The 25,865-nt window shown below is 49.9% G+C and overlaps 6 protein-coding genes across 6 annotated transcripts; 2 read left to right on the top strand and 4 right to left on the bottom strand.

The window, feature by feature from the left end:
- Positions 1-695: 695 nt before the first annotated feature.
- LAJ45_07715 (uncharacterized protein) lies at positions 696-3,938 on the bottom strand (the record flags this gene model as incomplete). The annotated part of the gene is made up of 4 exons (XM_046117271.1): positions 696-929; positions 1,015-1,701; positions 1,795-3,558; positions 3,651-3,938. The coding sequence occupies 4 exons, from the start codon at positions 3,936-3,938 to the stop codon at positions 696-698; spliced, it is 2,973 nt and encodes a 990-aa protein (XP_045969567.1).
- A 906-nt stretch (positions 3,939-4,844) lies between these two features.
- On the top strand, positions 4,845-6,100 carry LAJ45_07716 (uncharacterized protein; the record flags this gene model as incomplete). Its single annotated transcript, XM_046117272.1, has 4 exons — positions 4,845-4,913; positions 5,002-5,148; positions 5,223-5,477; positions 5,630-6,100. The coding sequence occupies 4 exons, from the start codon at positions 4,845-4,847 to the stop codon at positions 6,098-6,100; spliced, it is 942 nt and encodes a 313-aa protein (XP_045969568.1).
- Positions 6,101-6,926: 826 nt separating this feature from the next.
- Positions 6,927-9,706, top strand: LAJ45_07717 (uncharacterized protein; the record flags this gene model as incomplete). Its single annotated transcript, XM_046117273.1, has 6 exons — positions 6,927-6,997; positions 7,138-8,037; positions 8,090-8,530; positions 8,621-9,017; positions 9,077-9,513; positions 9,571-9,706. 6 exons carry the CDS (start codon positions 6,927-6,929, stop codon positions 9,704-9,706), a joined length of 2,382 nt encoding a protein of 793 aa, XP_045969569.1.
- A 5,058-nt stretch (positions 9,707-14,764) lies between these two features.
- LAJ45_07718 (uncharacterized protein) lies at positions 14,765-16,159 on the bottom strand (the record flags this gene model as incomplete). Its single annotated transcript, XM_046117274.1, has 1 exon — positions 14,765-16,159. One exon carries the CDS (start codon positions 16,157-16,159, stop codon positions 14,765-14,767), a length of 1,395 nt encoding a protein of 464 aa, XP_045969570.1.
- A 16-nt stretch (positions 16,160-16,175) lies between these two features.
- On the bottom strand, positions 16,176-17,663 carry LAJ45_07719 (uncharacterized protein; the record flags this gene model as incomplete). Its single annotated transcript, XM_046117275.1, has 1 exon — positions 16,176-17,663. One exon carries the CDS (start codon positions 17,661-17,663, stop codon positions 16,176-16,178), a length of 1,488 nt encoding a protein of 495 aa, XP_045969571.1.
- A 2,271-nt stretch (positions 17,664-19,934) lies between these two features.
- On the bottom strand, positions 19,935-20,644 carry LAJ45_07720 (uncharacterized protein; the record flags this gene model as incomplete). The annotated part of the gene is made up of 6 exons (XM_046117276.1): positions 19,935-19,940; positions 19,990-20,108; positions 20,183-20,274; positions 20,408-20,442; positions 20,493-20,512; positions 20,602-20,644. The coding sequence occupies 6 exons, from the start codon at positions 20,642-20,644 to the stop codon at positions 19,935-19,937; spliced, it is 315 nt and encodes a 104-aa protein (XP_045969572.1).
- Positions 20,645-25,865: the final 5,221 nt, after the last annotated feature.

Here is a 25,865-nt window from a genome sequence, read left to right on the forward strand (position 1 = left end):
GTGAGGTAGATTCTACCACCATCATTCACATCAACACCACTGTCATCTTCACCACTGCCACCACCATCACTCGAACTACATATTCGTTTAGAGCCTCAAGAGCCTCGTTTGCGTCGGGTCATCGAAGGGGGTTAATATGTGGATGCGAGGAGCGGTCACAGGCGATGGTTGGTGGCCATGGTCCGGTACATGAACACGAGGGAGCGAGCCTACATAGTGAGGAATACCCCCGCCCACAGCATGATGGATGGTCTGTGTGGTATCATGCCGCTGATATGGATAGATAGGGAAAGTAATGTATGACTACCGGGGGTTTACAATCCCTTACCAAGAACAGCAGAAGAAATGAACGCTTACATTTTTCTTGTAGTCAGAATACACAAGAGAGAAAACAGCCACAATACATCACAATCGAATCCAACAAAAAATTCATATAATTCCCCCTATCAATAATCTACACTACATAATAATAATAAAAAAAGACGTCCAAAAACACCCCCTCCACCTACCACCCCCCCTCCATCCACCTCTCCACAAACCTCCCCACCAACCCACCCCAACCACATCCACCGCCCCCGCCACAGCAGGACTCCACCTCCTCGTCACCTCCGTCTCAAACTCCAGCCCCTTCCGCCCCGGCAGGTCGTTGTCATACTTATCCTCAAAGAACCTCGTCAGCTTCACCGTCGGGTTCCTCACAGGGTCCTGGTCGCCGTCACGCAGCCGCTGCACCCACTCGCGCTGCGGACGACGTCGAAGTCGAGGCCGGCGGCTCGGAGCGCCGGGAGAAGGTCGTGCGTCCAGGAGAAGACGCGCGGGTTGAGCACGTGGTAGACGGTGGTGGGTGTGTCTTGTGGGAGGGGGCAGGAGAGGCCGGAGAGCTCGAGGATCGCTTGGGCGACTGTATCTACGGGCATCCACGATGGGGTCTATCACCACCACAGTTAGCACACCATACATCAAAAATGAAAAGCCTAAACCACCAAAAAAAAAATTGCAAAGGGCCAAACAAACCTCATCCAGATCCGGCAACACGCCCAACGTAACCGCACTCCTAATCATCAACGGAATCGCCTCCGTCCCACTCCACACCCCCACCCTACTATCCCCCACAATCTGCCCAATCCTCAACACCCTCGCATGCACCCCGACCCCACCCGCCGCCGCACCCACAATCCTCTCCGTCACCAGCTTCGACCTCGCATACCCCATCCCCTGCGCATGCGCCAGCTCCGGCACCTGCGTCTCCCCAATCCTCGCCGGCAGCGGCGTCCCCGCCGCCGCCGAGATCGAGCTGCAGAAGAAGAAGCGCGCCGGCCGCGGCGTGCGCACCGACAGACATAGCTGGAGGAAGTTGTGGGCGCCGGCGATGTGGTGCGTCTCGAACGAGGCGACGCCCATGTTGAAATTCACGGCCCAGGCGCTGTGGACCACGGCCGTGAGCGTGTTGCGGAGCTGCGTGAGTGTCGCTGCGTCGAGGCCGAGGTCGGCGCGGCTAAAGTCGCTGGGGAGGGCGGTGACTTTTGAGAGCTGCGCGGGCGGGGGCTGCAGGCTGCGTTGAGCGAGGGAGGCGTGCACACGGGCGAGTGCCTCCGCTGGCGACGGGGCGCGGACAAGGCAGTAGACGCGCTTTACATTCTCGAGTGGCAGAATCTGCGCCAGGACATGTGCGCCGAGCGAGCCCGTTGTCCCCGTTAAAATCTATCCCCCCCGAAATCCACATCCGTTAGTAACCAGTTCAGTGTCAATGATCGAATGACAGGTAATGATCGAAAATGCAGGTTTTCCACATACCACTGTCTCCCCGTCCACAACGGCGTTCCCGGGCACGTGCGGGTCAAAGACCGAGTATTTCTCCACCAGGCGCTGCATGACCTCGATGTCATCGACAACGTCGATCTCGCTGCCTGTCCGCAGCGCATACAGGTACCGCGCCAGACACTGCACGTTCGGCTGCTCGAACACCACAATCTGCGAGAGCTTGCCGCTGTTGCCGTTGAAGCTCAGCGTCTTCTTGAGCTTGTTCCACACGCTGATGGCACGCAGGCTGTCTACGCCCGCCAAGAAGAAGTCCGACGTTGTTGACTCGAGCTCCACACCCGTCTCTTTGAACAGCGAGAGCAGGAATGCCTCGAGTCCCGGAATGTCGAGCACGAGTGTGCCCTCGGCGGTGTTCTCGAATGCGGCGTAGATGGCTGAGATCTCGGGTTCGAACTGCTTATAGAACGCGGCGCGGATGACGGTGCCCTTGTCGGTGCTGGGGTAATCGACGCCGCGGGCCACAACGCCAACCATCTCTTTCGAAATCTGCGAGAACGACTCTGCACGCGTGTTTGCATCCTCGACCGCCGGCCACACACTATCACGGATCTCATCATCACTCATACCCACAGCATGCTCACTCGGTATCAGCAAGATCCCCGGCACGCTCTTCCCAATGCCAAAGACCACACACTCCCTCACGAGCGGATGCTCCCTCACCCTCCCCTCAATCGGGATCGGCAGCACCTTCTCCCCATTCACCAGCGTCACGCGGTCATCAATGCGGCCTAGATACTTCCACGCGCCCTCGATCGTCGCATGCTTCACAAACAGATCCCTCGTGCGGAAGCTATTCGGCGGCTCGTCCGCATTACTGCACACCTTCGCCTTCCACCCGTCGCGCACCACAACCTCATACGCATCGCTCCCCGCCACGCGGTCCATCAGCAGATACGGCTCCAGCGCCTTCGGCACACGCACATAGTTCCACGCATCGTCGCCCGCCGGCCGAAACGACGTCATCAGCTGCCCTGTCTCGGTCGCGCCATAATGGCCCACCAGGTTGACGCCCGCCGCAACCAGCCGATCACCCAGCTCATCCGGGCAGCTGCTGCCGCCAAAGAGCACAAGCCGACACGCGCGCAGCACCGCCACGCCGCGGGGCGTCTCGGCGAGCACCTTGAGCGCGTAGGGCACGCCGTAGAAGATCTGCGGGCGTGTGTGCTCCATCGCGGTGGCCAGGTTCGCGCCCGTAAGCGGCAGGTTGGGGTTAAAGAAGGCGATGACGTTTCGTGAGAAGACGGCGCGCATGAATGAGGAGATGCCGTGGTTGTGGTAGAGCGGCAGCGTGATGAAGCCGCGCAGCGGGAAGGAGGACGAGTAGTTGAACAGGCAGGCGGCGTGGGTCTGGAAGATTGGTTTTGGTAGGCCCGTGGAGCCCGAGGAGTGCACGATGAAGGCGACCTTTGCTGCTTCAGTTGGTGTAGAGCGGTGGACGGTCAGGCGGGGCTGCGGCTGCTTCGCGGCGTAGGTGTGCTTTGGGATGATTGTGAAGGTGCGCAGGGCGGGCTTGGCTGCTTGTACGGCGGTGAGCAGCGGGGCGAAGGGCGGCGTGGTGATGATGGTTGTGCAGTTTGTGCTTGTGAGGAGGGCGGCGATGGCGTGTGCGGAGAGGCGGTTGGAGAGGAGGAGGACGGAAAAGCCGAGGCGCTGGAGAGCGAAGAGGGTGGCGATGTAGTCGATGTTTGACGGTGCCAGGAGGGCCACTACGGTTCGTTCGCCCGCGTCGAAGGGGTCCTGCATATCACATATATATTAACATCCATATATATACCAGCTAGAGCTAGATACAAAGCAAAACACAACATAGAGTAGTAGAGCAAACATACACCAGGAACCAGTCCCAGGCGCAGATACGCCCTCGCCGCGCCCTCCGCAAAGCCGTCCAGCATGCGCGCCGTGTACTGTACATAATCCGTCAGCCCGCTCTCCGATGCCGGATACGCGACCAGCGGCACGTCCGGCGCGGTGCGGGCGCGGTGCACGAGGAGGTCGTTGATTGTGTAGAGCACATCGCTGTCTTTGCTCTCCTCTGGGGCGGTGGTGGTGGTGGAGGAGGCGTAGATGGGCTTGTCGTGGGCGTGGGCGGCGGGGAGCGTTAGTGCTGCGGAGCTCATTGTGGGTGTTGAAGATGGAGGTGGTTGGCTTATAGCTATGTATGTAGGAGGCAAGGCAGCTTCAATGCTGCAGAATAATAATAAAAAAGTATCGATGTAGGTGAGATGAGATGAGTATGAGATGAGTATAAGATGAGATGGAGAGATGAAGAGCTCAAGATGAAGACAAAAAAGAAAACCAACAACGAAACTCCGCGGCAATGCAGTAAATTAATAAATACACCTACCAGCCTAGCTACTCTCCCTCCCCCCATTCCCCTTCCCCTCCTCCTCCTCCTATCCCCACTACCCCAACCCCGATACTCCAACCAACTAACCAACTAACCAACTAGCTACTGCCCGATAAGCCCCCCCCCCCCCCCAGACCCCAAACCCGGAATTCAACCGGTACCGGATATCGATCATGCATACATAGCATTTCCGGAAAACCACCCCGGTGCTGGAGCTTTTCCGCGACAATCATACACGAATGCGGTAGCGGACCAGGGGGCGGCCCGGATGCGTGGTGGGAGTATCCGGGTAAGGATTATGTACCCGGGCGGGTATTCCTTTTTTTTGTGTGGATTGAGATTGATAGGCCATGGCCGGGGGATCGAGCAAGCTGCCTTAAGCACCTCGGCTTTGGTTAATGGGGGGGGGGTTATCGCGTGTGGGGTAGTTGGTTATATTGGGGTGCATATGGGGGGGGGGGTAGAGGGAGGGAGAGAGCGAGGGAAGATGTGATATATTTGCCCTGTTTCTACCTCGATAATTTACTACTATTTTGACTCTGCTACTATTTCTCCCACTAGCCAGCCAGCCAGGCCAGTGACAACCCAACCACTAAAAAAAAACCCACACTTCAATCATTACCCACCACTACAACAACTACAACCACAACCACAACCAGCAGAAACACCACCAACGATGTCACTCGGCCGCACTTTCACCCTCAACTCGGGGTACAAGATCCCCGCCATCGGTCTAGGAACCTGGGTATTTCCACCCCCTAATCCCCCCCCGCTCCCCATGCATCCCCATTTACTCCCCCCCACGAACAAAACTACTAACACCCAACTCCCAGCAATCCGCCCCCAACGAAGTCAAAACCGCCGTCGAAACCGCGCTCAAGACCGGCTACCGCCACATCGACGCCGCCTCCGTCTACGGCAACGAAGCCGAAGTCGGCGCCGGCATCAAGGCCTCCGGCGTCCCACGGGAAGAAATATTCGTACCTCCCCCTCTCCCCCTCTCCTTCCCTCCCCTCCTCCCACCACCCCCACAGCACTAACACTCCCACCCTAGATAACCTCCAAACTCTGGAACAACGCGCACCGCGCCGCCGACGTCGAAAAGGCGCTCTCCAAGTCCCTCTCCGACCTGCAGCTCACCTACGTAGACCTGTACCTGATCCACTGGCCCGTCGGCTTCGTCGCCTCGCCCGACATCTTCCCCACCGAGCCCGACACGAACCTGATCGCGCTCGACAACGTGCCCATCAAGGAGACATGGCAGGCGCTCGAGCGCCTCGTCGAGGCCGGGAAGGTGCGCAGTATTGGCGTGAGTAACTTTACGAGGGAGAGGATCGAGGAGATTCTGGCGTTGTAAGTCTAGCTGCCCGCTATACAAATTAGAAGCTACGAAGTCTAGCTCCAAGGCTATACGAGAGAGAGAAAGAGAGAGACAGAGCTGACACAAATAAACCCCAACAGCGCCAAGATCCCCCAGCCATAAACCAGATCGAAGCCCACCCCTACCTGCAGCAGCCCCCGCTCCTCACATGGTGCAAGTCCCAAAACATCCTCATCACCGCCTACAGCCCGCTCGGCAACAACATCTACAACCTCCCGCGCGTCGTCGACGACCCGCTCGTCGTCGAGATCGCCTCCCAGCTCGGCAGGCAGCCCGCGCAGGTGCTCATCAACTGGGCTGTGCAGCGCGGGACCGTCGTGCTGCCAAAGAGCGTGACGCCGGCGAGAATCGCCTCCAATTTCGAGGAGTTTGTTGTCCCGGAGGAGGCGTTTGAGAAGATCGCGGCGCTGGAGAGGAAGGGTAGGATGAACTATCCGCTGAGGTGGGGGATTGATGTGTTTGGGGAGAAGAGTGCGGAGGAGGCGAAGCGGGTGGCGAGGGAATGGGCGGAGGGGCAGAAAAAGTTGAAGGCGGAGAAGGGGGGGAAGTAGAGTAGATTTGTATATATATCATGGTGTATTGAGCTCAAGGGCGGAGGTAGATCATCTGTATAATTCCATCTGGGCTTTGGTGGTCTGTAAATTTATTTTCATTGATATCATGCATGCCACAAATCTATACGGTATTAGCAAGCTGGTCAATCATTTCCCAAGATGCGGTTGATAAATATCAGAGCTATTACAGCCTTTGCAAAAACTCGAAGAACAAAACCCAACTATCTGTATGTGACTGATTATAGTTCTGTTAATATCCAACTAGCTTTACGTATACTAATCGTCGATCCCAAGAACACATCTAGGAATATCATTTAGTACAAGCTAGCAGTTAAGGCCAGATGTGTGACCGTGGTACTACTAGCCTCTTTACTCGTCCAATTACCCCGAACCCCGAGACTCGAGCTATCGTTAATACGTACATGATGTAGTCAGCTAGATTGTAGTTAGTCTTCAAATAAAACCCGCATTCCAATCATTGACCCCAATTGATCATAGGCAAACAGCACCTGAGTACTGACCCCACATCGATAGCCATCCCCCCCCCTCCACAAGCTCTCTCCGCATCGCAAACCCCCAGGCCCATCTATCCCCAGATCTTCCAGTCGCACCGCGGTGCCGTGCACCCGACCCCTGCATATCACTGCATGAGTGACACCCAATGACCCGGCTATACCCCACGCCAAGACCACCCATATCCGCGCTACATTTCCGCCCATAAGCAGGCCATTCCCGTCCCGTAGGTCCACAACCAAACACTCACCACACTCAAGCCTTTTTTGTCCCCCCCTATCAGATCATCTCTCAAATAAATAAAAAAGAAATGTCACGGCAAACTCCACGGATAACAAAAGAGCGCCAACGCGTGAGCCGGGCCTGTGACGCTTGTAAAAAGTTTACCCCCCCCCCCCCCCTCTAACCCCAGAACGGGCCCGATCATTGCATCATGCATGGCGCGATTGATGTTCGATTATCAGAGTAGCCATGAGGAAAAAAACTGGATAGAACGGGACTAACGCGTGCTGGGACATTAGGAAGAAGATAAGATGCAGCGGGACACAGCCCTGCGTACGCTGTGTCGAGTGGAGCCTCGAGTGTCTATACAACGCCGAATACAATCGAGGCAAGCCGCGCTCAAAGACGTGGAAAGGCGACACCTTAGGTCGAGGGGGAGGATCTGTAACAGGGTTCAATAGTAGCAATAGTAGCAGCAGCACTAGCGCCGTCGACGGCACTAGAAGTATTGGTGGTAGTAGCATGGATAGTAGCAGTATTGGTAGTAGTTCTACTGCTGCTACTACTATCATTTCCGCTGCCAGAGTTAAAACACACCACCACCACAGCCCATTGCAGATGGCGGATACCATGATGCCCTCCTCCTCCGCCGGGGTCACCACCGCCGCCGCCTCAAACTCTATCACGAACCCCCACTCGCAGATATCCACGCCAGCGGCAAATCATGGTCGTACCTCTACGCCGCACTTACACCCCTCCTCACTCCGCCCTGAGAGCTACTCATCCCGCAACTCTCCGGAGCCCTTCCACACGGACCGCCAAGGCCAATATGTGGGCTCCTCGTCCGGCGTGTCGTTCCTCCTCCGCGTCCAGAAGCGCCTCCACCTGATAAACTCGCCAGCCTCAAACTCGGCAATCTTCCCTAGTGGTGATGGGTTACCCAGTAGCCATGACGCAGCATCGTTTATCTTGCCGCCCAAACAGGATGCTGTGGAGCTGCTGGAGGTGTATTTTAACTATGCGATGCCTACGTACCGATTTCTGCACAGACCAACAGTCGAGGCCTGGCTGGACGAGTTCTATGAGAACTTTGAGGAAGGTGGTTGCGAGAGGGAGAAAACGGCAATATTGTTGTTGATCTGGGCGCAGGCGAAAAAATACTCGGTGTTGACTAAGAGCCAGAAATCGAGTGATGGCGGGTGAGTCTATAATTTCCATACCATCTAATATCAACTAACATCACACTATCAGCGCCCGATACTTCCACGCAGCTGAGAGGCATCTCTCAGCAGACACGGGCCCAATACGCCTCACAAACGTGCAGGCCCGTCTCTGCCAGTGCTTCTACCTCCTGGCCTGCTCCCGTCTCAACCACTGCCGCTCCCTCTTTGGCACCATCGCCCACCTCATCCACGCCCTCGGGCTCCACCGCAAGCCCCGAAAGGCTCTCATCTCCGCTACTACACCAATCGACCACATCGAGCAAGAGTGCCGCAAGCGTGTCTTCTGGTGCGCCTACAACATGGACAAATACCTCTCCGCGGTTCTTGGCCGCCCTAGTATCTTCCACGACGACGACGTCGACCAAGAGCTTCCCTCCGAGGTCAACGATGAAGACTTGCAGCGCGATGGCATAGCGGGCCTGAGTGGAAGGTCACAGTGCATAATGACGGCACCGGTCCTGCACGCTAAGTACGACTCCCATTGAACCTAATCATCACCCATCCATGCATGCATGTGTATAGTTAGTAGTACCGTATTTCTCAAACCCTCCGCTCACAGACTCGGTCGCATCCTCTCGGGCCTCCTCAAGGAGCTGTACAGCATCCACCGCACGCCAATGGCACGAAGAGTCACGATCGCGACGCACTATACCACGCAGCTACAGGCGTGGCGGGCAAGCCTTCCAGCATTCCTCGACCCGGATAAAGTGGAGCCTTCGCTCCTGATCCCAATCTTGCAGCGCCAGAGCCGCATGCTGAGTCTGGCCTATGCACACACGGTTATATTGATTAATCGGCCATTCCTACTGAGCAGTTTTGCAAGTCTCAAGTGGCGGAAAGGCCATGAGGCTGGAGAGTACGAGGGGAATGTCCGCCAGTGTCTAGATGCAGCCATGATCATTGCTAAGATTGTAGACGACTATAGTGCTGGGCAGCAGGTGTTTTCTGCTTTCTGGGTAATTAGATCATGGTCTCTCCACTTTTTGGAATAGTGATACTGATGTGCAGGGAATAGTTCACACAATATGTAGCCTTCTGTGCGGTTGTAATACTCTATGTGTATACGATCCAGCGCAAGCTCGACAGCCCGCTAGTGTGGGAAAAGTACTTCGAAGCGGCCGAGAAGTGTCAAGAGCAGCTCATGACCGCCGCCAAAGATAACTCTCTCGCACAGCGGTACCGCATCGTGCTTGAAGAGCTAAAACTAGAAGCAACGGAACAGACGAGAGGGCAGCGGCAGCAGCAGGCAGTCGATACGTTTGGGATGATGGGCGGGTATGAGGGCGCGGTTTGGACGGAGGAGATTGAGGAGACGAGTCCGAACAGTATGATGGCCGACCTGACGTCGTGGGAGGAGTTCGACTATCTGGTGATGGATTGTATGGGCAGCTCGGGGGCGGCAACGTTTGCAGAGGGCGTTGGGTTTCAGGATGCAGCGGCGTTGGGGATTGCGTTGTTGTGAACTGAGGTTTTGTCTTGACGTATTACTCCTTCTAAAGGAACTGATAGATGCAAACTTGAATCCCTTGAGCTGCTAAAAATATTTCCTTCGAGTGAGGATGATGATGGTAATGATGATGATGATGATGGTAGTGGTGGTGTTGGTGATGTTGATGTTGATGATGATGATGATGTTCTACGATGAAAAGAAGAAGTGAAGTCTATACTAGGACTTGTCTGTTTTGGCCACGTATTCCCGGCCGTCTCCACGCCCAGCAAGTTTCCACTGCTGAGTTCTTTCGTACCAATTATATGTATCTAAGCGGCATGCGCCACACTATGCAAGCTTAACCTAAGGAAGAATTTTACTTATTTTTGGAAACAAAGGCCGGTAAACATCTATACCATGCAGACGAACATGAAGCTCTACTTATCTTTCGACGGTGAGTCGCTTTATTGAGAGGCTAGAAGAAAGGTTACAGAAGGTGCTGCTACTTGTATATGCACAGTGATGGTCCTGCCGATCTAGTCGAGACCTATCTCAGATTTACAGAGCTGCTAGTCCGGTTTATATGAGTTTAAAGGCTTCTGGAAAGGTTTAGCAGATTATATTGATAGTCTAAAAGATTGACAATTTATCTTGCAATCCTCTGGTCGCCCCATATATTTAGGTAATTCAGCCACACCAGAAAAGAAATCGTACTAAATAATAGAACCAATTAAAACTGGGACCATATGTAAATCAGTTAATTTTAAAAGCCAATGATACTGACTACATCCTTGTGACGAGGGCCCGCTAGCTATAAATACCAGCCGTAACCCGAGTTCTGTTTGTTGTTTCAGATTGGCACGTTCAGATCTAGACCGTCTATCTTCTCTTCTAGTATCAGAGATCCAACAATATATACATGAAGTGAGACGCGGGGCTTACATAATAACAGAAGACAGGCCATATAAAATGATTGGAGCTACTATAAAAAAGATCAATAGAGAAATAGCGAACCCCCAATAAATCACACCTTATCTTCATCCATCTTCTTTTCTGGTATCGAATCCTTGACTATATAAAAAAAAGATAAGGTCTGGGCTCAACATCAAAAAAGAGACCGATAAGAAAGGTGGGATTCTGATTTCATCTTCATCCATCTTCTCTGCTAATATTGATTCCTGAACCACATACGAACAAATATGGTTCAGGGTTCAATATCAGAAAAGGGATCGATAAGAGAAAATTGGGACGATGCCTTCATCTTCACCCATCTCCTCTTCTTGTATTGATCACTGGACCACATCGAGAAATATGGTCCAGTTTTCAATAGCAGAAAAGGGATTGATAAGAGAGAGGCGGAACGATGGCTTCACCTTCATCCATCACCTCTTCTGGTATCGAATTCTAAGCCACACCAAGAGGTATGGTCTAGTTTTCAATAGCAGAGAAGAGATCGATAAGAGAGAGGCAGTATGATAGGAGGAAGTAAGAAAAGAAACAAGAGGGCAACCCAGGACAGGTCTATTTAAGCAAACCCTGTAAAACTAAATGATTCGCCGACGTAGGGGTTAACCCTGCCAATGTATTCTTGGCGTCAACAGTTACTTGATAATTAGTACCGGTATGTCCACCCACCAGTGTTACATGTATCCCTAGAAACAAGTACAGGAATCCATTCGACATCAAATGCCGTCAAAAATATAGATAGATGTGTTAGGATTATCTTTTGAATCCAGAAATGTTGTACGTAAATACATTGTATTAAGTTCAATTAATACATCCTGATCAATTCATGTTCTCGTGGATAAAGCAGATTACATTAATACATGTGTTCAAGCAGCTAGACCACCCCTGCGTTTCCGCTTCTTTCGTGTATTCTGAGGCACGGCATCTTATCTCTTATAAACCAATTCTTTTATAAGGGCTGACAGCCACATAGATTGTACTCATACGACTACATGTATTATTATTCTTTGCAAATACTCTATTGATGTCTTGACCCTCAAGTTGGATGATCACAAAAGGGCCGAGTTTCTGGCCCAGATATATGTAAGCTTGTCAAACTAACAATCGATAAATGATACTCCCAAGATCGATCTAAAGTGAAATACATTCTCGAAACCACCCGGTACCCCGGAGTGAACGATGCTGAGGGCGGGGCGCAAAGTAAATGGGACATCGATAATTCATACTCCTGCAATTTCCCGAGTGCTCCATAGTGACGCACTCGAGGTTACTCCTAGCACGTGACTGCAACACGACAAAAAGATACATCGCAAACATGTTCAAGACAGACCTCACGGATGTACCGGCTTATCAGTCTATATATCTGAGTCTGATAACCATATCTTGAACAAAGCCACAAGCACTCTGATACATCACATCATCATCCTCTCTGGGATAGCATCCACACGCTAACCAATAATCACAGCTCCAGTGTCGCCAATCCCGAGTATCGATATATCTAAGAAGTGCACTCCCCCACTGCTCTCACTTTACTTCTTCCTGCGCGTGCCGCATTACCGATCCAAAGATTATCCTGCAGAAGCGAAAGATCTCACCTATCACTCAAGATTGCACCATGGGCAAATCATATCTTGAAACCGAATTGACTACGATAACGATCGAATGGGACACGATTGACGCCAAACATGGGCATTCGGCGGACCACGATATCGATGGATAACACAGCTGTAAACACCGCCTTCACTCTAGAACTTGCGTGATAATTCATGACCAACGAAACTAATGCGAACCTCAACTAGCTCGATGCAAGCCAAGAAAGCACATTGCGAAACACAAACCATGTGTCGATCTCTTCAACACAATTGGCTCCATCTTCGTCTTTTCTGCTTCCACCCGCATCCTACGTGTTTTATCTTTACCTCCGGATTCCGCCACCCCAGCAGAGCCTCATCTCTTTTTTTCTGCACTTACAAACCTGGCCTATCTGGTCAAGAGTGACAGCTGGTATGGCAAAACTCAAATCCAGATATCGAATCAAGAACCCATCAACACATTACATTCAGGTGCAGAAAAATTGCCGGCCTGCACAGTATCCCATTTGTTTTCTGTGCTTCTAGACCCTAGGGTGGTTCCCAAGTAAGGCTGAGTGAACACACAAATACACTCAAAGGGGACAGATAAGTGTTCCATTGCTGATTACTTAGCTACCGACATATCCACACACATGTTACCAATGTGGGGGCTCCTCCCTCACTGGATCAGGGCTGAAGACGCGAAACTGTGCTACTCTAGATTGCCTATCCACATATCATCGACGAGCCTCACCCTGTCCTGTCTCGGAAAAAATTGATCCGGGGACGTACCAAAAGAAAAGAAAAGAAAAGAAAGAGATCTGGTAAGATCCAAAGTTTGACTACATACATACATCCTCTACCTAGTACCTAGTCTACATATTACAAAGAAGAAGAAGAATCTCGGAGACAGAGATAAGTAGAGTACGTACCGGATAATTGTTTGGAATAGACCTACTTGAACAAGTATCACTGCCGGCACCGAACCTCCCCGGCTACCGGTTTGAGACATGCAGACAGACTTGGTCCGTGCTTGAGACCATCGAAATCCGGGCGGCTTTTTCGGCGAAGAACGGTTGATTGATTGCCGTGATTGATTGTGGTTCTCGCTACTAGTAGAATAGCTAGGAGGAGTGAGTAGAGCAGGAGCCAGGCATAGTTACGTGGGTGGTTGATTCTGCATGATGTCAAGATTTCTCCGATTCGGGCGGAACGGAGCGAAAGCACACAACAACTAAGGCCACAAATTTTCAAGGCAATGAATGGAGTGGATCAGATAGGCGACCATTCAAATACCAAGATGGCCACAGCTTAGAAGGTGTGCGCAGAAACAAGCATCTTAGTAGGGGCCAGCAGCTAGATACATGGCTCTTCTCTTATCGATTTCAAGGCAACTATGGGCGAGCGGTGAAAAAGTCCGAAGCTTATACCCATCCGTACAAAAATCTTTCAGCCGTCAACCAGTGTTTTACTCCCAACCAACCACGACAACCACCGCTCTTACCGACTCGACTCACAATCGGAAGAAAGAAAATCCTTCGATCGAACGTCCTATTGATCATCAAGTGTACAATATTCACCTTCAGCTGTATCGCTATCGCAGATAACATCCCAACAAATTTTTTTTTTCTCTTTCCTACACTTGTTTTCCACCCAGCCAGCCAGTGATAACCGCGCCCCCCACAGCACAGCCGCGAGTGAGGGCTCATGATGGATCATACATTCTCACTCTTACACCCCCCCCCCCCCACGCTCTCCGCCCGACCGGTGTTTGCGCTCGTGCAGGATGTGGGCCATCACTCGACAAAATTTCTCATTGGGGCGAGAACCGGCAGCACGCATTGCATCTTCTTATTCGCGAGGTTTCATGCATGGCATTACACTTTATTCGATTTGCTACCTTACACGTGCATATGTACCACCGGTCCCCATTGAAATAAAAAATTTCTAAATATAACACCCACAGCCATGCAGCCGGTGAAGTAGAAAAGACACGGAGAGAAAGAGATAAATAGAGAAAAATGGAAAAATATCTAGCTTATATATGTAATGTAATTGATACAAAGGGAAAAAATAGTTAAAAAGCCGGGTTTTGTGAAAGAAAAAATTCATCACACATTATGTACTCGTAAAGGGAGAGTATATGTATGCATATATATATGTATACGCCAGATCCAAAAGGGATAAATAAAAAAAAGCGCCTAGCTGAGCTGAACTGGCGGAACCTGGGACTGAAAGTGTTAGATAGTGAAACATGCCGTCGGCGATAGGCCGCTATGACGATGATGTTGGCGTTGATGACAAAGGAAAAAAGTATTAAAAGGATCGTTTTTGTGATCGAATGAATGAGAGTGAGTACTGAGTGAGTTGACGATGAAACAGTTTTGTTGTTGTCATCCCCAACCCTCAGTTGTGCCGTGTCGCCAAGTTTTCCACATAGACGCGTTAAGAGAAACCCACAATGGGGAAAATATCGCCGTAAACAAAGGAAAGGGAAACAAAAAAAAAAGTCCACCCCCCTATAATGAACCTCCCAAACAATTCGATATCCCCAGGGCCGTGAAAAAGAATACCCACAACCGGCCGAAAATTTGAAAAAACAATGGAAACAGAAAAGAAAAGATTAAAACGGCCAGCCCCGGCATCAGATCTTCTTTTTCAGAAAAATCCCCGCCCAATGATAATGAGAAATAATTGAAAGAAAATGAATGGAAAGGTCCGCCATTTAGGTTTCCTCCTACTTTTTACCAAAGCCCCTGAACCAGCCCTTCTTCTTTTCCTTTAAGCTGGCCGCCGCTATACTCGGTGCCTTTTGCTTTTCCACGAGCACAACCGTTGCGGGCTTGCTCTCGCTTTCGACAGGGGTGATTCGGTAACGCTCTCTTGTCTCTGAGAGTTGTGGTTTTGTGGTATTTGTAGACACCAATTGCGGTGATGACCGGGACTGCGGTGTCCGTGATTGTGATGGTGGTGTTCTTGACTGTTGACGCGGTGGTGGCGTCCGTGACTGTGGTCGCGGCTGTGGTGTCCGCGATTGTTGACGTGGTGGGGGGACGACATTGCTACTTGCTTGTCGCGGTCTGGCTTGCTGCGGGCGAGCCTGCGGTTGCGGGGATTGTGTTGGGCGCGGGGATTTCGTATTTACCCGCTGCGGGGGCGGCATCGAGGATGTTCGCTGTACAGTTGGTGGTGGCGGTGGTGGTGGCGGTGCGGCCTCAATGGCTAGTCTTCGTTGCCCCTGCACCTGCGGGGGAGCGGTACTCCTTCGGTCACCAGCTGTGAGCCTTTTTGGCTCTGGTGGTACCTCTGCCGCCGTCTCCTTTTCCTTCTCTACCTTGACTACCGCCCTACTCTCCATACCCCGTCCCTCCTTCACGGCGATCATATTCTCTACTCGGGTCTCATCCATCTTCTCCCATAGATCCCTTAATCCACCCTCACAGTTTTCCAGCCCGTCCTTGCACCCACCACATAGCCTTACTGCACACCATGTGCAGTAATAGCTCCTCTTCACGGGGACCCCACGGCCTTCGAACTCCATGGCACGGCACACGGCACATAGGATACTATGCTGCTTGTTCCTAAATGGGGCCCACGTGTGGTCCACCGCGCAGTCGAGCTGTGTCGTATGTAGTGGTGCCCATGTGTGTTTCGACAGATCCGGAGGTGGCATGTGAATTGGGCTTGGCGGGCGTTGTGGTGGGCGCTGGAAGCTGGTGGGGCGTTGGCGGGGTGGTGCAAGTGTGCTGGAGGCGGGGTCGACAAAGTTGACACGTTTACCGGCGGGGAGGACATTGGTAGATGAGGCGGATGATGATGCGGGGGTTGGGGGGCCGCGGCTGTAAGGCTCGGTATTGGTGCGGATGGAGAGCTTTGTCGAAGACTTGGAGGAGGTGGAGTCTTCGGTGAGAGGGGGCGTTGAGGGGCCCGGACGCATCACGGAGGGCGGGACTGATGCTACCGCTATGGTTGTTTCCGGGGTGGGGGTGCTGGTGGGCGTGATGTAGTATGATAGCTGGGTGCTAAGTTCCGTGGCGGGTTTGTTGAGGTCAATGTGGGAGGGTCTGGTGGTTGGTGCAGACTGCGGGAGTGACGAAGTCCTGGAAGTGAATTTTGCACTTGCGGTTGCCATGGCGGGGTGCTGCGTGTCAACGGTGAGCGTGTCGGGGATAATGGGCGGCATTGTTCTTGTCATCATGGTCGTGGTGGCGGGTAACAGTAGTGGTGGCTGTTGGCATTTCTTCTTCTTCACTTGGATATGTTGCAGCGGGCAGTGGTTCCGATGACGTGCTATTTTTCTTCTTTTTCTCCTCTTCTTCTTCTTCTACTTTCTGCTGCGTCTGGACTGTAGGATTCTGGACCGTTGTGTTCTGAACTATTTCTTTCTGAGCAGTATTCAGAACTGTGGTATCCCGACGAATTGCAGTATCCCGACGAGTTAGAGTATCTTGAAGTGTAGTATCTTGAACGGTGGTAGTATCACGACGAATTGCAGTATCCCGACGAATTGCAGTATCCCGACGAATTGCAGTATCCCGACGAATTAGATTATCCTGAACTGTGATATCCTGAACTGTGGTAGTCGGAGTAGGAGCAAGATCTATAACCCCCGTATCCAACAAAGGCAACGAGAATTCCAATGGCGGTGCAGCAACAACAGGCGGTAGTAGTGCGCCTTTACCGTGCACGACAAGTCTTGACGGGCTTTTTTTATTACTATTATTATTATTTGTCGCAGTCGTGGTGGACCTTCTTGCACTTCCGAACGGCAGTCTCGACGAGGATGAAGAAGCGGCGGTAGTACGGGAGGAGGCAGTAGGAGAGGCAACAGCAAGAGAAGAAGGGGAAGGGGTCCTCTTCAATATACTAGTAGTCGTCTGACTCTGACGTGGTTTCGACAATCTCTCCACAACAGATAAAGAAGAAGAGGTTTGTGTGACGGCAGCGCGGGCTGAAGAAGAAGACGAGCGATTACTCGAGGGGTGCAGGTGGTGGATCTGTCCCTGGGCCACTGGAACGCCAACAGACCCGCCAACCCCAGCCGATTGGTGCCGGCTCTCATCGCCAATCGAAACGTTCCCCTGCGTGGTAGTAGTGGAAGTTGTTCCAGTAGTGCTACCGGAGGCGGAGGACAAAGTGGTGCCTGTGGTGGTGGCCGTGGTGCTGGTGGTTGTGCTAGTTCTATTTTTTCCACCGCCAGTCGATGAACCCCCGCGCGTCAGGATGTTGTTGAGCCCGAAGCGGCGCTTCCATGACTCTGATCGCTGGAGTTTCGTGTTTGAGTCTGCACTATTCTTATTCTTATCTTTAGCAGTGATGGTAGCTGTACTAGCTACACTGATGGTTGAGGCTCTTGAGGACCTAGTAAAAGAGACGAAACTCCTCCGGGGTTCTGCCGGCTGTGACGATCCTTCTGCTGCAGCCACTGTTTTGGACTTCTTCAAGATAGACCGATGCTTCTGCATTGCTGGAGCTGCTGCTGTCGGTGTTGCGGGGGTAGTGGCGAGCCCATCATTAGTACTGGCACGAGCACTGGTGATGGTGTTTGTAGTTTTCCGAAGTCGACTAGAACCGGTGGTGCTGCCCTCGCGGGCGAGGAGAAGAATGACGGCATCAATTGCAACACAAAACCTCATTCACTCTACAACGAGAAATGAAAACAAAAAACAAATGGGTATCGTGAATTGTATCTTTTTTTTTTTTTGTTACTTTTTGTCTTTCGTCTCTCTTGGGTATCAATTCTTCGAACTCTTCCTCCTCTTGTTCTTCACGTAGGTATAGAAAATAGTAAGTAGTAGGGCGCCGGTAGATTAGGCAGGTAGATTTGTATGTATGTAGTTGGGTTGGTAAGGTATGCCAGTACGGTACGCAAACAGCCGGAAGACCTTTAATTTTCCCACGTTTTCCGATCAAATTAAAGTCCGATTCTTGGGTTTTTCTGTATTCGGTATAGAAAGACAATAAAACAAATATTGGAGGAAGATTGAAGGAGCGATGAGGAGGGGGGCGGTGGAACGAAAGGCGGCGGTGCAGATTGCTAGGGAGCTTGTCTGTAGCTAAAATTAAAGCGAGAGGCTGGCCGGGTGAGATATCCTAGATGCGGTAGCAGGAAACAAAACAAAACGCTCGAGGTTTATGAACGGGCTTCAATGCTGTAACTTTTGAAAAGAGTGTGAGAACGACAGTAGGGAGGTGTGTGGGCAGTATGTAGCAGTATGAAGGCAGAGAGAAAGTGGGCAGTTACAGACAGCAAGCCAGTAGTAGCGATACAAAACGATCGGGTCTGGGGTCGTGTCTATTGAACGCGCAATACAAAAAAGTGCACAAAAAAAACTAACTTACCACTTCCAAATGGAAATGGGCCGAATACGGCACTGGCTGGCTGGTACTGGTAGAGCTCGGGCTTTGAGCTTTCCACGGTTCTTTCCTTCCATTCCTGCTAGGTAAGCTACCCTTTCTGCATACGAGAGACAAACCCTCTGTTCTCTCGTCCAGATCAGTCGTTCTCTCTCTACCAAAAACAAAAAAAGAGGCTGAAATCCAAGACAGCCCCATCGTGACGTGGAGTGCCGAGGCCACATTCGTTCGCTGCCGAAGAGGCGAATTGATTAACCCCCAGATTAGGATCTTCAAACACGGCTGAACCTCTGCAGTCCATCTAAATTAGGGATGTGATAAGATACCCGCCGACCAGGGTTTTTTCCTCTCTTCTCTATGGTCGGTATTCGGGTGGAAGATACAACCGACCACTACAGTACCACGAGGGAGCCGAAAGGAGGAAGTATGATGAGATAGATAAATAGATCCGACAGAATCAAAACAGAACTCGCTTGAAGTCGCGTATCAGGGTCCTTCATAACTTCTCCACATCCAGAGTAGATAAACAGAGCTCAATGCCTATCTGTATGCTACTGAGACCTCTTTTGTGTGCTAGGTTTAGGTACACCATCGTCCTGCATGAACTTTGTTTCTCTCTTCCAGGAGACCACCAAAACCACAAAACTTTTGTTACTCGTCGCGCCGTGATTCCGTAACTCAGGTACTAGTACTCTAAACCATGCTCTCTACAAACTAGAGGTACCCTGCCTACCCCAGTTATCGTGACATCACAGCCCCTTTCCCCAAAACAGACCCTGGCCAGATTCTCCCTCTTCTTGGCGATCCACCCAAATGTTAAAGGGAGAACAAAAGCCCCCACCCACATCAATCACACACGGGCCAACTGAATCATTGACAACACAACGGAAGTACCCCCCTCTCATCATCCACCCATCCCCTTCTTCTTCTTCTTCTCCTCCTCTTGCTTCCTCCTTCCTCTTCCTTCTTCTTCTCAAGGCTCGTCTCCCAACTCGATGCATGGAGCATACCGCGAATCGAACCAACAGATCCATGGGCATCTTTGTTGAGTGAGATGTGATTTCGAGGCGTGACATGCATGACAGTGCATCTACTCTAGTCCATTATGCCCCGGTGTCGGACGTATCTTTATGTACCCCTAGAGTTATGTGCCCAAGAAACAATATTCATCCATCACTCACCAACGATAACAACTTTACATGTCTTGAGTGACAAACATAAACTGTCTCCGTCCAGGTTAGGTTAGGCTAGCACCTCGATTTAGATTGAGATCGCCCCTTTTTTCTTTTCTCGCGCGCCAGGCCAGGGTGAAAAAGAAACATGGGCAACGAACGAACAGGAACAGGCCAGGAACAGCCGTCACTCCCTGGTTTATGTTGACAACTGTCACCGTGGACCTGTCACTGATAACACGAGACGCCATGTTTACGGAATCTTTCGTAGTTGGGCATGCCGACTCACACCATAAAAGGAAGAATCAATCTGCTTTGAGTCATGACAGGAAAACTACATATCTAGGCTAGGCTACGAAGTTAATGTCTGTAAGACTTCTACCTCTAGCCGAAATTAGCCTTTACGGATTAAAATGATATCGTGAGCGCGTACCTGCGGCGAGTGAGACTTTATGAAGACACGGACCCGAACACTTTGACTAACACTGGTGGGTCTTGTTTGGGCATTGGTTTTTCGACGAATATTGAAATAAGGTCCTCGTCTAAGCGAATCTACGCGAAGAGGTTAGTTACTGCGGATCTATGTACCCTACAATACCTACTACATAATGAATGTAATTCCCCACCTGGTATCTTCAAAGTCTTAATACTCTGGGTACACGCATACCGACGAATCGTGCAGCCTGGCCTATGGCGGGAGGATACTGACCATACTGGGCTTACCGGTTCTTGCTGTAAGCATTCCAACAGGGACAAGGAAACGAAAACTCTCCTAATGGACTTGTATTCTGCAGGGTGCATGCATCATGCAAGTAATGTATTGCAAATATGATCGAGTAAGTAATACGTACTCCTCTATCCTTGGTACCCGAAAGTAATCTGTAGACTTGACGAACGGTAAGTTGTCTTGTCCTGTAAAATTGAGCAGGTTTATACATAATTCAAGTCCGCGGAACCTTGCTCAGCAAAAGCGCGATCCTTCAATTCAGCGTTCTAGGCCATTGCAAAGAAGACTAAATATCGCTTGCCATGTAATCTGACTTACTTTTCAAAATCAAAATGCCTCGCTCATTGCTCCACCAAATCATTATTCAGAAAGCCTAGAGTGTAATCTCATCAGATAGTCGATTACCGTTTAACAGCCTGTTGTGCTCCTCCAGCACATGTAGGAATGCACACCTCCCTCGTTTTTGCTCGTGCAACTCCATTGTTCCCGCTTATGTACTCGTGCCGGCATGTGGTGAGTCTCAGCCGGTACAGATATCTGGGAGTCAGGTAGGATAATCAGCCGCACAGGTCACGGTGGCGGCCCTTACCAATCCTTAAATTCCCCTGCCGGGCCGCGTCTGGGCTTCTCGAGTGAGAGTCCGTGATGAGATTGGAAGTACATGTTATCTTTTTATCTGATTTCGCCCTATCAAACCTGGCTGATGTTGCCTGGGAGACGTGAAAAAATTACTCTGCTGGTTAGGTGACGAGCCTTGGAGGCCTGGGAACTATACATGCCATACATATATATCGTCGCTGATATGCATCCACTTTAGTGAACATATTTTTTTCCATTGCTGATAGGTCTCAGGCTCTCAGCCACCCGGCGCCACATCATTCGTGCTGATCAGACGATGCCCAGCCGTTAGGCTACACACATGCGTAAACCTGTGGGGTGCAATCATTTGTGGACATGATTTCCCACCATATGGCAGAGGTGCCGTTGGGATACAGGATTCCAGATTTGTTCCGAATCCGGCGTGTACGATCGAGCGTTGCATACCGTTTTTTTCCCGTTAGAAGTTCTCTATCGACTGTGGAACCTTGATTTGAGGCAACGTCATTTTTGGATTTTCATATATACACGGAATATTAAATCCGTATTTTTTGTCTATGGACTGATGAACCTCAGGTAGGTAGAGTAGTGTGTGTATTTCATATCATGTGAAGAGCAGAGCATGTTGCTAGCCGATGTGGTACTTCCGGATTAGGCATCGGACCAGCTATAAAATGGCGCGTTATACATATAAAAGCTAAATGAGGAAGCAGAAGCTTGATATCAGTCGATTGCTTTCCTATCGCAGGAGTGTATACCTAATTCAAGTTTTTCAGATTCTGAAAGTCTCTCAAATGGAACAGACACTTCATGATACTCTCCAGTCGTAATGGGCCCTCAAGAAAGTTGATGACCATTCACTACAGGCTCCGCTTAATTTCGACTGAATGCGATACACGGCGAGGAGAGGTGTACAAGATACCAGTCTATTTTCTTCCACAGCTGCGAATGTCGGTAGGACTAAGATTTCCCTTCCAGAAATGGCTTTGGTCCGGTGTTCTTTGTTTGGCACCACGCCAGCAATCGTCCGGTTTTATTTGATTTGGGGAGGTGGGACCATGTACCAATCCAAATGACTGAGCTCGAGCGTATGCAAGGGACAACCTTGGCCCAACATAGCAGGCCCATACAATCAATACTCCAGTATGGAGAAGCTCCTTGAGAGTATAGATACCTGTAGATAGGCCATTGGCCTGTCGATTACGGGTAGTCCAGTGTATAACTATTGTACAACTTATCTTTATTAAACGCCGAGTGATATTTGATGATTTGTATGTCCATCCTTTACGAGTGCGGGCAAGAACTTACTGGCCCTTGATTTTCAAAGTCAGTCTCATGATTTGATATCACTGGGTGGGTAGAGAGAACCTACTAGGAATGCTCTAAAAGCTGATGCTTGTAGTCCACACTGTCCCGCGTTTTTAAGACTGACATGCCACCAGCCGAGCTTAGCCGAATAGTGCTGTCGTAAGATAGAGCCTCAAAATTAATGAAGACGTAGTCTTTTTGCACGGCCACACATCTGCTGTAGATCCAATCAAATGAATGAAACAAAGCAGCAGCTGTTTCAGTTGCAAATACAGAGCAACCAATAAACTGCTGGAGGCTCAAAATGGCACTGGTAAGGACAGCTCATTAGCGAATTTGACCAGGAAAAGGCATGTAGAAGAAGAGTATAATGAAGGAATAATAGTTGTTGGGTGGTTTTACAGCAGCGATAGAGCGGGGTTATGTCTAAGAGCAGCATAACGACGAGAGAGGAGGGTTCGAGTACTTGGGTTGATGGTCCAATGACCATAGGGAAACTTTGGCTGAATTCTGAAGATAAGAGCAGAAATGCACTTACATATGTAGGGAAGGTAGGGAGTGAAGTTGATGTGTGGTAGGGTGAAGACTTTGAAAATGACGTATGTATCTTTTGAGACTACACACGTGACTCTTATCATGATAAGGCCTGCAAGGGCCAGGCCGTCTTCCCTGTGGACGGCAGGATTGATAAAGGGCAGGGTTGAGATGATATGATCTACCTGCCACTCATACCGGAAATCTTAATCTGACCTTTCAGAGAAAACTGAGGGCGGCTTGGCGCCGGTTTTTATCTTTGGAAAAGACGCACCAAATAGTTCAATGCTAAAAACTACCTCCTCGCATATATATTTCTCACTAGACTCGTGCCAAACTACCTCAATTTCTTTCATTCGGGGTTCAGAACTATATGTACTTATATGTGCGTATATTATGAAAGGCCATATGGTCAATACTAATGCAGTTTTGCTACATTCAACGTTGGTACCCGTACTCTAACTTGCTGCATGTTATTCAACTGGAAAAAAAGAAAAAAGAAAAAAATGTATAGGCTTTTATAGCATCATGGCGCAGTGGAAGCGTGCTGGGCTTATAATTCGGAGGTCCCCCCGATCGAAATTAACGGGGGTGCTGCTATTCAATTTAATCTTTTTAATTTAAGCCTGATTATATATGTGAGATATTTACCTTTTTTAATTAGGTATTGATGAAAAGTATAATATCTAAATTTATCAGCTTTACAGTGTCTATACTGACGTTAAATGATTTCTAATAATTCCCTGCGCTGATCATGATCAAGTCACCGGAGTGAACTTCGCAAGGAAGCCTTCTAGGCTTTCCTTTTTCCAAAACCTGAAGTCGTATAAATAAGTTTAATACATATACGTGAAACCCTCGATCTAAGCTTCGTTTTATAGCTCACTTTAACCAAAGCACAAGCCCCTTTGGCCGAGTGATAATCAATGATTTCGTATTGCAAGGAAGGGTAGTTAGCCGAGCGTATGCTGGTCCATAATCGATCTGGTTTTAGACTTTGTTACAGCTTCTGCTTTTTGGGGGAAGAGACTACTATGTAGTGACTTAGAAGATTGGAAATTGTTTTACCTCCAGCCGGCCACGGCGCGCATTTGATTGAGGCCAATAGCGGAACTTTGGCCATGGGTTTTTTGAGATCCGTATTATCTTCCCGGTAAAAAGCAGACTATAGCTAGGTTTGAGTCTAGGTATATACGGCGGTATCAAAAGGGTCGAAAAATCCTGACTATGCGTAAAACCTTTTGGCTTTTTGGGACGTGGTTTATGTATCGGTCTTTTTCTTCTCTGGAAATGTGGCCTTATTTTGTGTGAATTTACTTACTTACCCCAAGACAGCATTCGAAGTAGGCCAAGTAATGAATGCTCTTCATTTTCAGAATTTTTTCTTGTATGCGGTCCCACTCTAATCCGGAAATGCTGCGAAGTTTATTCCAGGGTAGCGTTCAGAAGTTGATATAAAATAAACCTCTCGGACGAGCAAGTACATGTAGCTTTTAGAGAATCAATCAAGGGGTGTGATATGCATTACATACAGAGCGATTAATCATCCGATATATATGCAAGGCGGCACCAGTCCCGGGGTATACCTTTAATCTCCAACTATAAAACGTGCGAATTAGAGTCTTAACCAGTACATGATGCTTAAAGCAAGGGCCCTTGCAGTGTCAAAGCTGCACAGAAACTTCGCGGAAGGCGCTCACAAACCACTTATAATATTTCTGGGTTGAAGCTGGTGCATGTGGCTTTCGAGATTTGCGCAATTAATTGCCATTACGCCGGTGTAAATACCTGTATTCGAGCTGGAAGGGCTGAACCTAATATCAGTCAGGTTAGAAAGTAAACACAATGCTGAGAATTCCCGAGAACGTACGCTGGCTCTACCCCGCCAATGTAATCCCCCCGAAAATGGCGCTCTTTTCAAAAGGTTCCCAAGCAGCAATCCTTTTAGCTCTGTGAAGTGGAGGATGTGAAGAGGGTGTATTCGTCTATGTAGTCATGAACTGCTACATTCGGATAGTTCTGGCACTAGAACAGTGATCGAATAGAAATTGACTTGACGTGGCGGGCTTTAGTGCGGGGGGCCCCTCCTTCGTACGTGTCGCGGCGGTAGTATCGGGGATGGGCGTCACTATAATGCGGAAAGCCCCCTTTCTTAGCTATAAGAAGTACCGAGGGATGGGTCCTAGAATGTTTGTTAGAATAGCATGCTAGATAAATAAGTTAATTTACGGGCCACAGGTCTCGCCCACTACCTACCTCAAACTCTGGTCGGATGCTCAGATCATACTGTTATGCTGTCCCCTATATCGCGGTCTTAGCCGCTATACTTACTAATAATGATGATTGAAGAAAACCGGACAGCTAATGCTGCTGATGAGAACAGTTTTTGGCGATGTTAGTGAGCCACCGGAGTGGCTTGCTTGATGAGCGGTTTCATCTCGATCATCAGACCCGTACCAGATTCTTTTCCAAGCGGCGGCCATGGATTATTTAGCAGCCGTTCGACAAACCGAGCCTGGGGAAGGCTCTGTACAACACCGAAGTTGAAGCCTGAAGCTGATAGTTGTTGGCGTTCTGACGTTTTCCAGGGGTACTAGAGGCAAGCATGGTAGCCATTAAGGAGTGGGGAAATATTCCAAGGATCATACCACGAGTCTGAGCATGAAGGGCCAGAAAAGAAGGAAAAAAGGAAGAAAGGAAGAAAAACAAATACTTATCAGTTGGCCCTCCTCCTCACGAAGAGGAAACATTAACCAGTGGGAAGAGCACCTAGATGATTGCCGTCCCTTACTTCTTAAACTCAATACTCCTCAAGACAACGATGATGTTGCTATTAGAGCTCTGGGTGTTACTTGCCGCACATTTTGCTGAAAACGACCGCTACTCTTGCTGGTCTAAAAGCTGGATTTATTACGCGTTTTGTCACTTTGTCACGATTACAGTTGAAGACTTGTTGGACTAGCAAGATACTAATTTTTTATTTTGATCTTGAAAGATTGAAGATCAAGACAAAAGAGGGAATTACGGAAGAAAAATTAAGGGGAAAGAAAATTAGAAAAGAGAACCAAAGACACCGTTGAACACCAGCACAAAAGAAATACCAGATGCCGTAAATAGTACCAACGATCGCACGCCCCAGGGAG

Source organism: Morchella importuna (genome assembly GCF_003444635.1).
Source record: "Morchella importuna strain M04M26 chromosome Unknown Morimp01GS025, whole genome shotgun sequence".
Lineage (NCBI taxonomy): Eukaryota > Fungi > Ascomycota > Pezizomycetes > Pezizales > Morchellaceae > Morchella > Morchella importuna.